Source organism: Equus caballus, chromosome 4 (genome assembly GCF_041296265.1).
Source record: "Equus caballus isolate H_3958 breed thoroughbred chromosome 4, TB-T2T, whole genome shotgun sequence".
NCBI lineage: Eukaryota > Metazoa > Chordata > Mammalia > Perissodactyla > Equidae > Equus > Equus caballus.
The window spans coordinates 65,380,044-65,396,651 of NC_091687.1; the positions used below are offsets into that span (position 1 = coordinate 65,380,044).

The 16,608-nt window shown below is 55.3% G+C and overlaps 1 protein-coding gene across 4 annotated transcripts in view; it reads right to left on the reverse strand.

Moving 5' to 3' along the window:
* Positions 1-595: 595 nt before the first annotated feature.
* CRHR2 (corticotropin releasing hormone receptor 2) overlaps positions 596-16,608 on the reverse strand; it is a 48,147-nt gene continuing 32,134 nt past the window's right edge. For all 4 annotated transcript variants that reach the window (XM_023639460.2, XM_070264766.1, XM_014739201.3 and 1 more), the window contains 8 exons: positions 16,379-16,496; positions 14,331-14,484; positions 13,753-13,813; positions 12,222-12,294; positions 5,442-5,527; positions 4,494-4,629; positions 4,002-4,043; positions 596-2,537 (listed from right to left, as the gene is read on the reverse strand). In XM_023639460.2, coding sequence (XP_023495228.1) covers positions 2,397-2,537; positions 4,002-4,043; positions 4,494-4,629; positions 5,442-5,527; positions 12,222-12,294; positions 13,753-13,813; positions 14,331-14,484; positions 16,379-16,496 — 811 coding nt within the window. In that variant the 3' untranslated portion in view covers positions 596-2,396. The remainder of the gene's footprint in view (positions 2,538-4,001; positions 4,044-4,493; positions 4,630-5,441; positions 5,528-12,221; positions 12,295-13,752; positions 13,814-14,330; positions 14,485-16,378; positions 16,497-16,608) is intronic.

Consider the following 16,608-nt stretch of genomic DNA (forward strand, 5'->3'; position numbering starts at 1 on the left):
TCTGGTGCACTGTCCTGCACTTAACCCCAACCTGGCCCAGCCCGAGTGCCAGCTGGCACACAGGTGCCTGTGTGGTGAGAAACCAAATGAGCACATGCCCGGGGCAGCAACACCCTTGGCAAGTCTGATAATTCTCAATTCCTTTTTTTCAAGCCAAATTTAAAGAGGACTAAAGTGGCCAGCTGACAGATCATTTTTGATGATAGATGACTATGCAATTTTTGGTTCAGAAGAAGTTCAGAGAAGTGCGTGACATCTACTTATTTATGTGACATCTGCTTCTTTACGGGAACAGGCTTCTCAGCATGCAAAGCTATAAAAAATTTAAAAAATAAAAGAAATGATGCTGAGTCCTGATTCATTCTAGTAATAAATATTCACCTATAGATTCATGAACAATTAAATTCCTATGCATTTCATTAAGATGTGTTTTCAATAAATTTTCCTTTTCAGGTTTAACAATTACTTGTAAAAATTTTTGGTATCTCTGTTGTTTTAATCAATTGTGTACTATATTTTATAACAAAAAATAGTTGTAATTACTCAATACAGAAGATTTTTTTAAAAACCCTTAGAACCTTTAGGAATCAGGAAATTAAGTATTTCAATTTCTAAATATATTTTGTGGCAGAGAAGCATGATAAGGTGAGCAATAACACACTTTCAGCCATAAAAAATACTGCATTCATAGAAAATTCTATAGGGGAAATGGGATGAAGATACAAGTTCAAAGAGAAAAGGAACAACATAAAATTTCCAACTGTTAAAAAAAAAGCAGGTTGCGTTTTTTTAAGGTAGATGAAGGTAGGTATTAAACCACTGTTGTGTTTGAATTCTGTATGATGTAAATGGTTGTGACAGTTTTATTTTAAAATGTAGATATTTACCAAATGCCAGAAATTACATCTCTTGCAAGTTTTAGAACTTATGTAAAAAATATTAGATGTCAACTTAAAAACATGCAAGATGGGATACAGAATTTAAAAAATTGGGGGGGCGGGTGGTGGCGTCGCTAGAGTAAACCGTTTTCGAACCCTGGCTGGATGGCTCCTCCTGCCGCTCGACACCCACCCTTTCCTGGAGAGAAGCAGGGATGGAAGACAAGATGGAAACCGCCCTGTGGTTGTTGCTCACGGCTGGGTCTTGTCTACGCTGCCCTCCAGTTTCCAGAACCTTGGCCTTCGTGGAGTGCTGGGTGAGCTGCACTTCTCCTCCATGCTGAATTAAACTGCCTTTGTCGGGGAGGAGGGCCAGAGAGTGGCTGGGGCAGACAATTAGGGACAGACCTGCAGGCACACAGGGTAGAGAGGGAGAACCAGCCCCTGGCCAGGGCCAGAGTCTCTGCAAACGAGGATGGACCCAGCCCACCATTCTTGCCCCATAGCACCCCTGCGGATGCCTGGTCCACTTGACCTGAGAGGAGGCCGTTTGCACAGAGGCATGGTTTATTTCACAGAGAGCAGAGATGTTGGATCTGAAGGGGAGGCTGAAGCTGCCTCGGTGGGGGCTGGGGGGTTAGTTCCAATCACCAAAGACATACTTCGGTTTCTGCTGTTTCTACCCCACTCCTTCTCCCAACCTGTCCCCCAGGCTTCTTCTCCCTGTTCCGTCCTGTCCCACGTATCCGGTTGGCCTAAGGGTGTATGGCTGCCCTGGCCATGTCTTCCTCCTCACCTGCCCCTCCCCAAGCCCCTGAATCTGCGGCCTCAGCTGAGAAGCCGTCTCCCAGGAAGAGAGACAGCATCCTTCATGGGGCCCCAGGGGCAGCAGGACAGCTGGGAGGGGGTGCAGGGATGGTGGGGTCGGGGTGGGGTGTAAGTGAGGCTTCTCTAGGTGAGAGTCCCTGGGATGAACCCAGCTGAATTAATGCTTTACTCCAGCTGCTGTACCTACGCCCAACTGCAGAGGGCACCACTGAGCACAGGGGCAGGGGGCAGGGAGCAGGGCCAACTATTACACTGCTGCTGCCAGAGGGCTGCACCATGAGTGGAGCAGAGGAGCCCCAGGTCCGCCACGAACTAGCTGTGTGACTTGGGCCGGCCCTTCCTGGCTCTGGGCCTCAGTTTCCTCATCTGTGAATGGGACTATAGTGAGGCTCTAGTGCAAGAGGCTGGTATGCACAAATGCCTGAAGACATGACCTGCTCTTCTCGGGGTTCCTGTGACTTCTCCGCTCTGCTCCTCTTGCACTGACTCTTGGGCCCCTGGCTGGCCCTGGTTCCCTGGAGCCACTGTGCTGCTGCACAGCCTCTCTCCTACCAGGCTGGGGAGCTGGTCTCTCCCCTCCTTCCTGCCCCAACCAGGGCCTGCATGGCAGGGAGAACCCAGAGCAAGGCAGCGGAGGAGGATGGGGAAGGTGTCCCGATGGAGTGATGGGTGAGCTGGGTGACCGAGGGGTCATACAGCGGCCGTCTGCTTGATGCTGTGGAAGCTGACCCGCGTGGGTGACGTGGGGATGGACATGGCCCGGGCCACGGGGACTCGGAGGGAGTGATGGTCCTGCCAGCGGTGCCACCTCTTCCTCACGGCGGAGCGCACCTGCGGGGGAGGTAGAGGCTCAGCTGGGCTTGTGGGGGCCAATCCTGGAGTCCGGGACAGCTCCCTCTAGCTCCCTGACCTTTGCAGGGCCATTAAGGGAGGCTGGGGTGGACCTCTTGACAGCCACCCACACCCAGGGACTGGCTGGTTCCAAAAGCGGGGTCCCTCCGCTGCTGCTGACGGCCCTGAAGCTCTCGCCTCCTCTGCAGCGTCTCTCCAGTGCCCCTCCTGCCTCCCTCTCCTGGAGAAGCTCCACCGCATGCAGACTCCCTTTGGACTCATTGCCTTCCCTTCCCGGCTTGCTGTGCCACCTCACATCTACCACAGTGGGACGAGAGGACCCGGCTTCGTGAATCCGCCCCTTGCGCTCTCCCGGCCACCTGCTGAAATCTGTGCTCCACTCTTGGCTGGCATCCTTCTCCCTCCTGAGTGACCTTCCTCTTGCCTCCTCCGCAGCCCTGACCTCCACCTCCTGAGAGACCCGCCTCACTTGCCATAACATGCACCGCCAGCTAGAAAGCTAATCGTTCTAGTCATTTCAAAGCCTGATCGTCGCTGGTGCCATTTTATTCTCATTCGCATCGTAATTGGGGAATTTTCCTGTAGAATGGATGGTGTCCCCCACGTGCTAGCCTAGCATCTGGTTGAACAGAATCAATGCTCCGTGAGCGCCTGCTGTTTGCTTGGAAGGAGAAGAGGCTCCTTCCCTCCCCGCCCTCCAGCCCAGGCCGGCCTCCTCGGCTGGACCTTCCCATCGGGGCCTGTTTGACTGACAGAGCCCCAGGCCTGCAGAGCCACCCCGCCATTGCCCTGTGCATGGGCAGGGGAAGTCACCTGAGCCAGGCTTGGCATTCCTCTTGAGGGTTTGGAAGCTGCCAGGCCCTGGGGGCTGTGTCTGCTCTTTGCTCCAGAACCCACTGTGTGCCTTCTCCCACCGCAGGCCTGAGTGAGCATCTCTCCCTAGGTGGCCGCTAGGACTCTGGGCCTTGTGAGGTAGCCAGGCTTCACCGGATGCCTCACTTGGTGCCTCACCCAGAGCCCACCCAGAGGTGTGTGGTCTTCTCTGCGTTGGGGGGGGGGAATGTGCTGGTATCTCTTCCACTCCCTGAGTCCACAGAGGCCCAGATGCATGGCTCACACCTGACTTGCTCCTGGGAGCTTTCTCCTTTCACCACCTCTGTTCTGGCTTCTCTCTTCTGTGACGCCCTGCCCACCCAGCGCTCTGAGCACATTTGGGGAGTGCTGGCATGGTGTTTCTGCCCTGCACATGGGCCTTCTCAATTGAGTCCCTCAGGCAGGATTCCTGTCCCCCCTGGCTGGTTTCTCCGGCCTTCTCCTCCCTCCTCCAGGGCAGAGCTGAGGGACACCTGCACTCCCGAAAGGCTGGGCAGCTCAGCTAGAACAGCCCCAGAGTGGGGTCTGAGGACCTCCAAGCCCAGGCCTCCCCAGGGCCCGGTCTCATACCTCTCCATTGAAGAAGCAGTAGAAGACAGACACAAAGAAACCCTGGAAAGGAAGGAGGGAGCGGTCAGTGGCCTGCCCGGGGAATCATGCTGCCTGGAGGGGTGGAGTGGGGAACAGGGTCGCTGGGGAACACTCTGACCCAGGACCCCAGGGGGTCAGAACTGGCTGGGGCCTCACCCCTCATGGTGCAGGTGTACGGGGGTCCACTGCGAGTGATAGGCTGCCAGGAACCCTCAGAACAGGTGCTGGGCCAGCAGCAGGTGCAGGCTAGGATGGCCCAGACCCAGTCTGGGGTTGGACCCACCCAGGCCCTGGGTTGGGGGTGTCAGGGACCAGGCTCAGGTTCAATGTGTGCATCTGCTTATATTTAGTGTGTACATAAGTGAACCATGTGTGGGCCAGTCCCATGTGCCCATCCTTGTGAGGGCATGGGCACAGGAACATTCCAGGTCAGGAAAGCTCACTGCAGCCCCCATGTGGTCCTGCCCCCACCTGGAAAGACTGCAGGAAGGAGTTGAAATAGATGAACACGATCTGCGACAGGTCGTCTTCCCCGGGGTTGACGAAGAAGAGCATGTAGGTGATGCCCAGAAGGGGCAGGAGAACCAGCGTGGCCTTCACCGCCTTCCTGCGGGTGAGACAAGACCGCCTGAGCCCGGGCTGCAGGCCGGGCCTCACTCAGGTTGCGTCTTCTGGGAGCCTGAGCGAGCTCCCTGGAGGCAGGAGAAAGGCCCAGATGGCCTCCTTCTTTCTCCCCCGCTGGGGGTCAAGGCACCCACTGAAACCCCCAAACAGTTCGCCATGGATGATTAAGTAGCTGGGAACTAAAGGGATTTTTTTCCTTTTTGCAATTACTAATTATAGCTTTTAGCTGGTTAACCCACCCATTGTTAACTGTGCTGTTGAGGCAATATGGTATCTGCCTCCCACTAGGCTCCTATAGATAACATCTCCCTGGAGCCTGGGTCACCATGGTGATGGGTGATTGAGCTATTCATCAGGAACTGGAACTCCTTGTCCACTCCAGGCCAGTTGAGACCACCAACCCATCAACTGGGCCCACGCAGATGTCCCATAAGCAACCTTTTTACGTCAAGAGGCTAAAAACTCCACCCTCAGATCATGTTTACGCTGCCATTTTGTGAACATGGATCCTATGAAGAGGCATGAAGTCTGACTACGCTTGCATAGATCATCAATTACCTCACCTCTCCTCACCTCCAATCACCTTTCTCCACATTGCAGACCACCTTGCCCCGTGTCCCATAAATATCCCTGAGTCCCTGTTTTCGGGGAAGTGTATTTGAGACTCTTGCTCTTGCTGCCTCACATGGCTGCCTTGTGATTAAACCCTCTCTCTGCTGCAATCTCATAGTCTTGGTGTTTGGCTTTCCAAGTGGCGGGCAAAAACAAACCTGGCGCGGTAACACCATCACCTACCTGTACTGGATGGTCTCTGAGGTGGTGGACGCTCGTAACTTTGTCATGAGGATCCTGACGATGTTGAACAGAAATACAAAGTTGATCTGGAGGGAGGGAGGCAGAGGGAAACAGGAAGGATCATGAGGTGGGGATGAGCTGAGAGGCAGCCAACCTCCCCTTGTAGCCCACTGAAAACCCATGTCCCACACACACGCCTGTCCTGCCTGGCACCCCAGCACCTGCCGGGGGCCCCAGGGCCTCTCCTCCTCCCTTGTCGGGACAGGCAGACACCCCCATTTGCTCGGTTCCCTTCCTGAAGGTTTCCCCACCCCTAGACCCGAGAGAGGAAAAGCAGCCTTGGAGACCATGAACAAGAGCACAAAGGCGACTCCTGCTGAAGCACGAGTCGTCAGAAAGTCCCCAAGCACCAGCCCGGCTCAGGGGACACCACAGGAGCTGGGCCCAGGGATATACTGGGCCCCTTCCCCTCTCTGCTGCAGGGTCCACATTTGTCGATCGAGGGTCTCCCTGAGGCCCTTCTGACTGAGGACAGACCTGCCAGTGGAGCAGACCTGGCAGTTGCTGAAGGAGTGATTAATCTCTCACCATGCATCCCCTGGGCCCAGGAAAACTCTAGAACCTTTGCAGACACCGCTGAGGCAATGAAGATGGATGGGCTGCTGTGCTGACTCGGAGGTTCCTGGAAGGGCCTCATTTATCTTCATTCTGTGCCTTCTCTCAGCATCAGAGCCTGCGTACCCAGCCTCTCCCAGAGACCCACCTGAGTGGCAGCCTCGTGCTGTGCGTGGTCGCTGTGGGCCTGTTAATCCGTGTCTGCTTGTCTGTGTGGCAGTGGGCTGCCCTACAAATGCTCTGGGTTGCATCTGTGGGTCTGTTCTCTGTGCTGTGTGAGTGTGTTTGTCTTGGAGGGTGTGTTCACGTGTGAGTGTGTATCCGGGAACATGGGCATGCCTGTTTCTCTTTATCCATCTCCAAGTGTGAGCAGACAAAAGAATGAATGTGTGTCAGCTTGACACCCTAGGAATCTCTCCCAAGAAAGTGCCCATGAGTCAGAGGGAGATACATATTAGCCCAGGGGTGTCTGCTGGCTCATGTGTGTGCACATGTGTGAGTACACACACACACCCACATACACACAACTCCTCCCAAGTCTTAGTCCTGATGATCCATCACTTCTTAAGCTCTCCTAAGTTCTGGATCCCAGGCTGCGAGTGGGGGTACACAGGCAGACATTATGGGACAGACATCCCTGTGGCCCCTGGATGACCCCTAGGCTTGAGGATGCTCTGTGGGCCTGAGGGGCTCAGACTCCTCCACCACAGCCTGCTGCTCTCACGCCCACAGTGCCATGGCCTAGTGAACCCCGGGTAAGGGGTGGAGGGGGAAGCCTTCAGCCAGGGGTGCCCACGGCCTGCCGCACCCTTTCATCTAATTTCTCATCTAATTTCTAGCTCCTGGGCTTCTAGTATATTCCCTTGGATCATGAGGTCGCCTTAACACATAGGTCAATCCTAATTTTCTTATACAAATTGATGCAAAATACTTGACTTTTTCTGATTCTTCCTAACTTCTCTGAGAGTAGGGGCTGTTGGAATCAAAATATGTTCTCATTTCTGCCATATTTCCCTCCATTAAATTTTATTCATCCATCATCCAGCAACCCACTAACCAATTTATTCAATTATCCACCCACTCTTATCCATGCGTCCCTTCATCCATCCATCCATCTAAATGTTTACTGAACCATCCATTCATCAATTTATCTACCCACCCACCCACCCATCTATTTAATGTGTAACATCCATCCACCCATCTATCCATATATTCATCCATCTATCTAAATATCTTCTCAACACTCCATTCATCAATTTATCTCACTAACCCATTTATTTACCCACTCACCCATTTATTTAACGGGTAACATACACATGTCCACCCACCCATCCATCCAGTCAATAAACAGCTGCTGAGCTCCTCTGGGCTACAGGGCCCTGTTAAATGTGCAGATGCTAGAGCAGGACAGGGTCTAGTGTGCAGACTAGGCAGGGTCTGGGAGACAAGGCCTTATCTTCTCTCCTCGCACTAGGCAGGCAGTTAGTGATGCTGGGTCTCTGCAGCCTGAAAGCCCCTCTCTCCTTATGAGTGAGGTTCCCAGCCTCTCTCTTTCCAACATCTGCTCCACCTCAGCCTCTGCAGGCACCTTCCTCCCTTCTCCAGGGAGCCACTGACCACTCCAGCCCACACTGAGCTCTCCATTCTTGGACTCCCCTTTCCCCCTCACCAAGAAAATCCCAGCTCTTCAGTGAGCACTGGCTACTGTACCCTAATCTTGTCCAACCTGGTTTCTGGTTTTATTCATTCATTCATTCATTCATTCATTCAGTGAACCGACTCGCCATGTGCCAGGCTCTGAGACGGGCACCAGCAATGCTAAGTGGACATGGCTGACCTGGCTCCTGCTTCCAGAAGGCCTGTGGTCTGGGGGGAGGGGGCATTGCATCTTTCCTGCGGGGTCAGAAAGGCCTAGAGCAACGGCACGTGGGCTGACAACTGAAGGAACGTGCGGGATTGTGTTCCACGCAGAGAAAAGGCCAGGGGAGAAAGCCCTGGGGTGGGAGAACAGGCCGGCTGGCGGCAGTGTGGCTAAGGTGAGCCGAAACAGCGAAATCTACTTCCTTCTCCAACAACCCCCGTGGGGCCCACCCAGTCTGGAATGCTCTTAGGGCAGCCTGCAGTGGGGGGGGGGGGGGGGGGGGGGGGGCTCTGGGAATGCTGAGGGGCGAGGGTGCACAGTGAAAGGCTGAGGGTGGAGCCCTGGAGAAGCTTCCTCTGAGAAGTCCAGCCTTGCATCAAGCTACCCCATGTTTCCTGCACTCTGAGGCTGGCGGCTCAGGCCCCCACTGGCATGTTAGTCCCTCAGGGGAGCCAGCTCCATCCCTAACGAGGTTGTGTGGGGGTGAGGGCCCCAGCCTGGTCAGAGCCCAGGCCTGGCAGGTGGCGGTGGGCATGAGGCCACCATGTGATCTTCTGACTGGGGGTCTGGACATCACAGTTGCTACCTGGACAGACATGGGAGGCCTACTGGTCCCTAATGTGGATCCAGTACTCACATCATTCCAGGTTCTGTCCCAAGTACTTCATGACTATTCCTCCCCATTTTACAGATGGACAAACTGAGGTTCAAATAAGCTACATCGCTTGCCCATGCCACAGAAGTAGGGAGGGCTGCTGTCATATTTGAATAGAGGCAGCTTGCCTCAGCATCCTTCTCCCAACCCCTACATCACGCTCCTGCTCCTGCAGGAGTTAATGAAATGTGAGCTGGACGGAAGGAACCAGAGGGAAGGCACTGTGCACACTGCCAGGGGTGGGTGATGGGAGCTCAGGACAGCACTGTAAGGCCTGTCAGCTCAGGATCCGAACCTGTGGCACCAGGTCCTGGGAGAACTGCTGAGGGCAGAGCCCCAGGGCCACTAGCATGAGTCCCGAGCCCACTAGTCCTCACAGCGACCCCACGAAGCAGGGACTGGCATCCTCGTGTTACAGGTGGGAAACTGAGGCTCCAAGAGGGTAAAGAGCGCCCTCAGGATCTCACCACAAATCCCAGGTGGCTCCAACCACTGTTTGTTCCATGACGTCACACAGCCCATGGCCTCCCACAGGGGCAGAGAAAACAGACAGCCCCACTCACTGGTTCTTCACCTCCAGTGAACTGCCATTCACCCTCCCCCACCCCTGTGAGGGCGAGGGCACCTGCTAAGTCACGGCGTTCACGGGATCCCCTCCACCATCTGCACGTGCGCAGAGGCAGGCAGGCAGGCAGGGAGGGAGGAGGTCGCAGTCCTTGGGGATGTCCTCTGCTCCCCTCCAGTTATTGGGGCACTGCCATTATACCTCAGGGCCCTCTTGTCACCCCTCTCCAGCTCTCAGCTTCTTGTACGGCACATTCACCAGATCAAGTAACATGGTCAGTCAGTCTGTCCCACCTGGGTCTGTGGAGCCTGGTGACTTGTCACCAGAAAGTCCCACAAGATGGAACTGGGGGTGCCCCCAACAGCCTGGTGGCCAGTCTGTTTCATGGACCCTGGGAGCCTGGTGCTCACTGGATGCCTCAGTTTTCTCCCCCTGTTGGCATTTTTGAGGCAGGCAAAGTCTTGAGGCCCCAAGTTCAGAGCCCTACTGTGTGCAGGGCACTGGCTGGACCATGTGGAAGGCCCAGACACACACAGCCCAGATACACATGGGCATCCTGGCAGGCCCCGGGACACTAGAGTTCTCCATCTACAGTGCACATCAAAACTCCCAGGGGTACTTGTTCCAAATGCAGATCTTGGACCCACCCAGGACATTCCCAGGGGTAGGTCGGGGCCCTGGAATCTGCATTTGGAACAGGGCAGCTGGGATGTTGCTTGGAGGAGCAATGAGCGAGGAGATACTATCCATGGAATGAAGAGCCAAGGCTTTAGCCAGACAGACCTGACGTGCCACCCACTGTAGGTGCCCAGCCTGGATCACCCAGGCCCCTGTGTTCACCTGTAGTTGCTGGGGACAGTTTCCAGCCTGAGGCTTTCTCTGGTGCGAGGGGAGCTAGCTCAACCTGAAAACAGGGGCCCCTGGAAATGTGGGGATTTAATGTCCCCCGGGCAACCTCCACCCACGAGGCATGAAGTGTGTGGATAAGTAACCCAGCTTCCCTCGGGGGGCAGTTCTGAGGCTCTTCCATGTGCCTGCCACGGGGGAGCCTGCTCATCATCGCCCTTTGTGGGTTTCCTCCCTTGCTCGTCTCCCGCTCCCACCCCTCGCTGCGCTTCCCAGGACCACCTCCCAAAAGAATGCCTGGTGCTAAGTCCTGGTCATATGGCTCTCATTCTAGCTGTTCCAACCGGCATTTGTGTGGCCTTGGACAAGTTGCTTAATTAACCTCTCTGAGCTCCTGCTTCCTCACCCGCCCAAGAGAGATAGCCACAGAGCCCAGCGTGGAAGGTGGGAGCACTTTAAAACCCTCTTGAAGAGCACTAGCCCTGTGCCTGGTCCAGGGCAGAGCCCGATAAACACCACGTGCCTTTCCCATGACAACGGCAGTCACAACAGCCCCCTGCAAACTCAACCAGCCAACTCACTTCCCGGAACGCAGAAATAAGTGTGTGTCTCTCAGCAGCAGAAATGCAGCTGTGAACCGCTGGGGGAGAGCAGCGGGGGGCACCTAGAGGACGGCAGGCACGTGGTGGGTGACCGCCCCTGAGTGTCAGCTCCGTTAGCTATTAATGGTGGCCTTGGGCAGGCCATTTCGTCTCTCTCGGTTTCTTCCTCTGTAAAATGAGGAGCATAATCCCTACTTCCAGGTATCAAGGATGTGAGGATTGGAAGTACTGAAGACAGAGCTTCTGGAAGGGCTCAGCTTGGAACCTGGAAGCTCTGTCAGTGCAAATAGCCAGGTGTGGGCTGGGCCAAAGGGAAAGACAATCAAAGTGCTCCTGAGCCAAGGGGGGAGGGTGGAACCAGAGAAGGGGGCAGGGAGAGGGGGCTGGGAGTTGGGTCTCGATACTGAGCCTTCCACGCCTCACTTTTTCTGTTCATTTCCTCACTGCCATCCATCCTTTGCAGCCGGGCTTGCTACCCGCTATGGGTGGTTCCCCCTCTGGGCCAGGCCCTCTTCCTTGGCTGGGTCCCAGGCTCATCTAAAGCCCTACCCCTCCAGGATGGGCTCTCAGCAGCTGGCAAGGAGGAGATGGGTCTCACGGAGTTTCCCTTCATGCTAGGGGGTGAGTGACTCATTGCAGCTGGGACTCCAAGGACAATCCTTCCCCCACTGACTGGTGACAAGGACCGGCTTCTGCCTCTGGAATGAATGGAGCCCTGATGGTGGAATTTCAGGCAGTGGGTAAAAACCTTCCTAGTCATCAAGGACACTCCAAAGATGGGGGTCAAATGAACCCTGGAAGAAGTCACGAAAAGAAGGAGAGTCAGGAAACGAAAGAGATAAAGAGTAATTGTCTCCAAGGTCAACCAAAGAAAGCCCCATTAAGCAGCAGCTGTGTGCAACAGGAGGATGGAGTGCTCCCCACAAGGGGTGGGTGGCCCTTTAAGGAAGCTAGTACATAAAAAAGCCTGAAATTACCGAGCCTGAAATAAGTCTTACGTAAATGCCAATTTCTTATGGGGCTTTTTGTATGTCTCTTTTTTTAAATGTATGCTATATAATGGATTCATTTTGGCAGAATGCAGCCTCTAGTTAAACTCTACCTTAATTAAAGCTCGTTGTGGATTAAAGACGTGGCGGCAATTATACCTTAGATGCGAATACATTTGGCAAAGGGCGGGGAGCTGGACAAGAACAATTGCTCATTACGCTTCATTCTGGTACCACTATTCCATGCTGGGGGCGGTGGGCTGGGCCCCAGACGGGGTCCCTGCCAGTAGAGGGGGATGCAGGTCTGGGCTGAACAGAGGCCTGCATACCCTTCGCTTGCCATCAGCGGCCCCCTCCCCTGGGTATCTCGGCATCGTACCTGGCAAGGGAACTCAGATGTGGGAGGCACTAGAAATCTGCCAGTTGGACCCATTCTCTGCCCAGAGAAAGATCCCGAGGGCCAGAGAGGGGAGGGGGCCATACCGGGGCATGGAGTGTGGGGGAGAGAGAGCCAGGAAGGTGGTGCCGGGCAGCGGGGTGATATGTACAGAGTGTGCATAGGGGGCCACTCCAGGCCACATCCCTCGCCAGCATCTCTGCTCATCCTCTGGTGCCCATCCCCATCCTAGTCCCCAGTTAGGACCTACCAGGAGCACAAGGATGATGGGGCCCTGATAGATGTAATCCACCAGATCACCGGGCTCCTTGCCAAACCAGCACCTGCAAAGATGGAGAGGCTGTAAGTGACCCGCTGAGCTGGAGCCTGACGACCACTGCAGACTTGGGCCCAGGGTCCTCCAGCTTCACCCTTCCTGAGACCCCATCTCCAGGGCTGCACCTTCCCAAAAAGCCTGGGTGCACAGCCCCAGCCCCACTGACCATCCTGCTTACCCCTGGGCTGCATGTTGCCTTATATGGAGGGTCTGGTCTCCCCAGCTGGATGGAGGGCAGGCCCTGGGGCTCCTCCTCCTCCTTCTTACTCACTCACCCCATCCCAGACTGCTGGGCCCAGGGCTGGGCATGCAGGAGGCTCACAAGTGAAGGGAGAGCTGGGCTCCCCGTTGCTGGCCCAGGGCCAAATCACCCTGTGCCACCTGTTTCTGTATTGCTCAGAACTCATTGCTTCATGTGACAGGCACTCAGCCACTGAAAGCAGCAGATGGGGAGCCTTATCCTGCCCTAAAGCCTGGCCTTTCTCCAAGCTGAGCCTCATTCACCCAGTGAAGGGGGCCTGCTGCTACCAGAGGCTTCCTTATCCTCCGAGGAGAACGGTGGGTGGAGATGCTTCAGGGTCCAGGGAAATGCTGGGCCAGCACCTGGTCTGGCTATGCCAGCAACTCCTACTGGACCTCGGGAAGGGCCACACGGACTTTGGGAAATTGACTGTGTCCTCCACAACCTCAGAGATCATCTGGTGCACATTGCCTCAAACAGGAAATCTCCCCTACTGTCTCCCAGCATTGAGGTTTCTGGTCTTTGCTTGAACACCCCCTTTGACGGGAAGCTTACCACTCCCAAGGCAGCCCTCTTATTCTTGGGCAGCTTTTATCATTAGGATCTCTTCCTAATGGTGAGCTCCTGGAACCCATCCCCTTCCTGCCCCTGCTCCCAAATCCCACCAGCTCTCTTCAGCCTCAGATTTGTATACAGACACCTATGTTCTCACGTCCCCTCTCGCCTCAGCTGGTGGCACCTGACTTCCCAGGTGCTCCTTGGCTGGTCCATGGCCAGAGTTGCCATCATCTGGGCCGTGGCTCAGTGTATCAAAGTCTCTGGTACAAGGAGGGTCCCAGGATAGGACACTGTACCCCACCAGAGACTGAGATTCCAGAATGAAACAAGTGTCCACTGCCCCAGCCCGGGCGTCTGTGGAAGCCTCCAGCCCCTGGCCCCCGGGGCGGACCTGCCCCATTCCACTCTGAGGAGGAAGCCTTACCAAAGGCCAACGGGGTCACGCATTGGGGCCCTTCAAGGAACCATGATTCCTAACTCAATTCAATGAACAAAGTTGACTTGACACCTGTCCAGGGTGCCAGGGATACTTTTTCAATTTAAGCACAGCAGGAAAGTGAATCTGTCCTGGCGTGGCTGCAGTTCCTGCCCTATGGCTTGGCTGCAGCCCATGGCTGACCTGTCCTAACATCCCTCTGACCCCCGTGGCTGGCCTGCTCCACTTACTGTTCGTTCTCATAGTAGAGTTTGCCAACGGCCCAGGCGATGATGATGGGGCAGGGGATGCCTGAAAGAAGGACAGACACGGGCTGCAGGGGACAGACAGATGGACAGGGCCCCTCTTGTAGAATACAGGTAGGAGGACCACAAGGGCCTGGGATCATGTTTCCAATTGTCCCACTGTGGGCTATCCACGACCTGGGGGCCTTGTCCTTAGACGTCACCCCCATCCCTCCCCGACTCTCAGCCATCACCTCTAAGCTGGTCAGAGAGGAGGGGACCAGGTGATTCACTGAGATTCTTTGATAGAGAAGTGGAGCTGGCCAGCTTCTCTTTCGAAGCCAGAGACAAAGGTCTTTGGGTTGGCCGTTGCAGGCAAGGAGAGGAGGGCTCTCTGAGGAATTTCTTTGGAGGACCATTTGCTTCTTCCTTGCCAGCATGGAGGGGAGCGGCTGCACCCTCACACTGTCCTGGGGATGGCGGGCAGGGCTGCGCTCCCGTCCTTGGACCCAAGGTGAAGGGAAGTGACCTTGTCAGCAGTACCCCCTCCCCACTAGGCCCTGCCGGCCCCCCAGGACCCTCACACCATCCAATAAAGAGGAAGAGCCACTTCCGCAGCCGCTCGGTGGAGTAGGTCATGACGATGGCCGTGTGCAGGTAGCAGCCCTCCACGAACATCCAGAAGAAGTTGGTCACCACGAAGTAGTTGAAGATGGTGGTGATGCAGCGGCACCAGACCTGCACGGGGCGGGCGGCGGTCAGGGGCTGCCTGGGGCCAGGGCCCAAGGGTGCAGCTTGGGTGCTGACGGAGGGGAGGTCATTTTAGGTCATGGACATGGCCTTAAACACCCCCCAATCTCATTCTGGGAATTCATCCCTCGTCATTTCTCTCTCACTGTTCTAGATTAGGTTAAGGCGCCAGTCTCTGCGGGTGCTAATGTGTCTTTAGCATCTCCCCAGAGCTTCCTAATCTCCCTTTTTAATAAAGAAAGGAGTCTGGCTCTGAGCTTTCTGCAGAAGCGGCTAGAATTGAACAACGCCGTTGTGTTTTCACTTATTTTTTTTGAGGGTCACCTTCAATCCACAGCAAATCAGACTGCTTTCCATTCAGGGATGGAATATGTAATTTCACATAGAAAAAAGTAGTGAGTCGATTAAAAGAAAATTGTTCTATGAATAATTGTACAGGGCCGATGTGAGTGAACTGCAGCCGTGGCGGCGATTCTCCACAGTCTCTGGTTTGGGGAGATTCTGGGTTTAGTATGATCACCGCTGGCTCCAGAGGGAGAATCGCCAGCTCCAAGGCCTCTGGAAAGTGGCTGTACCTCTCTGAACCTCACTGTGACATGGAGAAAATAATGATGCCGTCTTATCGGGTGGTTAGAGGAGATGAAGGAGGGCAAAGGCAGGCACCAAGAAATGAGTGTTGTTGCCATCTGCCTCCCCAGCAGAAGGGAACTGGTCCCTGCCCCTCTGAGCAAGGCTACCCTCCCAAGTACCTTGCAGAGGGGAGCCAAGGGTGCGGGCAGAGGAAAAGCTGCCCAGGGCCACAGTGAGCCACGGCCAGGTCTTTGGCCTCCAGGCCAGAGCTCTTCTCAACAGACCCTACCTGGCCGTTTTCCCCAGGAGTTTGCCCCTAGGAATCCTCAGAGCTAAGGCTGGGGTGTAGGGAGTGGTGCCCTGTGATGGGGAGCTCTCTGCTCCATGGACGCCCCAACCTCTCTCTGTCCAGCTGTGACAGCCCTGGCTGTCAGACACGCTCCCGTGCTGAGCTGACCGCTGCCTCCGTGGCTTTCCCCCATGGTCCCAGGCCTGATCTTGGACCCCACATGGCTATCTGTCTCCTCTGTCCTGAGAAAGTCCTGCTGAGGTGGGAAGCCAAAGATCCCACCCCCCCCCCCAGCTTTTCTCCAGGTTAAGTGACATCTTATCAGTACAAGCAAATATTGGGCTGCAGGCACCCCAAATTGGGTTTACCTCAGTTGGTGCTGGGGCAGGGCTCAGTGTGGGGCCAAGTCAGGGGTCACACCAGGCTGGGTGTCTGCTCAGGTCCAGCCATCCAAAGAAAATGTATTGAGAAGTCTCTAATGGTGTGCCAAAGGACTCTGCTTGGCCCCATTCCAGTCTCCAGTTTTACAATGATTTGGACACAGGACAACAGCAGTTGACACAAATCTGGAGTGGACAGCTAACACGTGGGATGGCCTGCTCAAGATCCTGCTGGCCCCAGATATAGAGGCATCATTACAGTGTCTCCTGACCTTTCAGCCTCAGTTTCCATGTCTGTATAATGGGGAAAATAATTCCAACAGGTCTGTCACCGGAATTAAGTGAGATAAAGCTCAGCAGAGGTTAATTCCAGCCTGCTTTTCTCTAATGGGCTTTGGGAGGTTCTGAATTCCTGAGACAGGGAGTGGAATGGGATAAACCAAAGTCTGGCGTCAGGTTTGTGCTGCTCCCAAGACCCCGGCCTGGCAGTCCTCGACGCACCCCTGGCCCAAGCTCTGGAGGGGCAATGACTGGGGTGGTGGTGAGCGCAGCTCTGGGTCTGCACCTGAGGGCTGGGCAAGAAAGGCGGGTGCCCACAGACCCTGGAGCCCCCCAGCCCAGCCCCAAGCCTCCGCCCAGCGACCTTGTTGCTCTCGTGCACTTCGTGGTCGATGAGCTGCAGCAGGAACCACATGACATTTCTCAGGATAAAGGTGGTGATGAGGTTCCAGTGGATCACGTTCCGCAGGCAACGGATGCTCCTGTGGGAGGCCCAGGTCAGCCAGGGTCAGGGCTCAGCTGGGACAGGCTCCACCTGGGGTCAGAGCTCAGTTGGGTTGGGATGAGGGGCCAGCTGGGGTCAGGGGTCAGCTG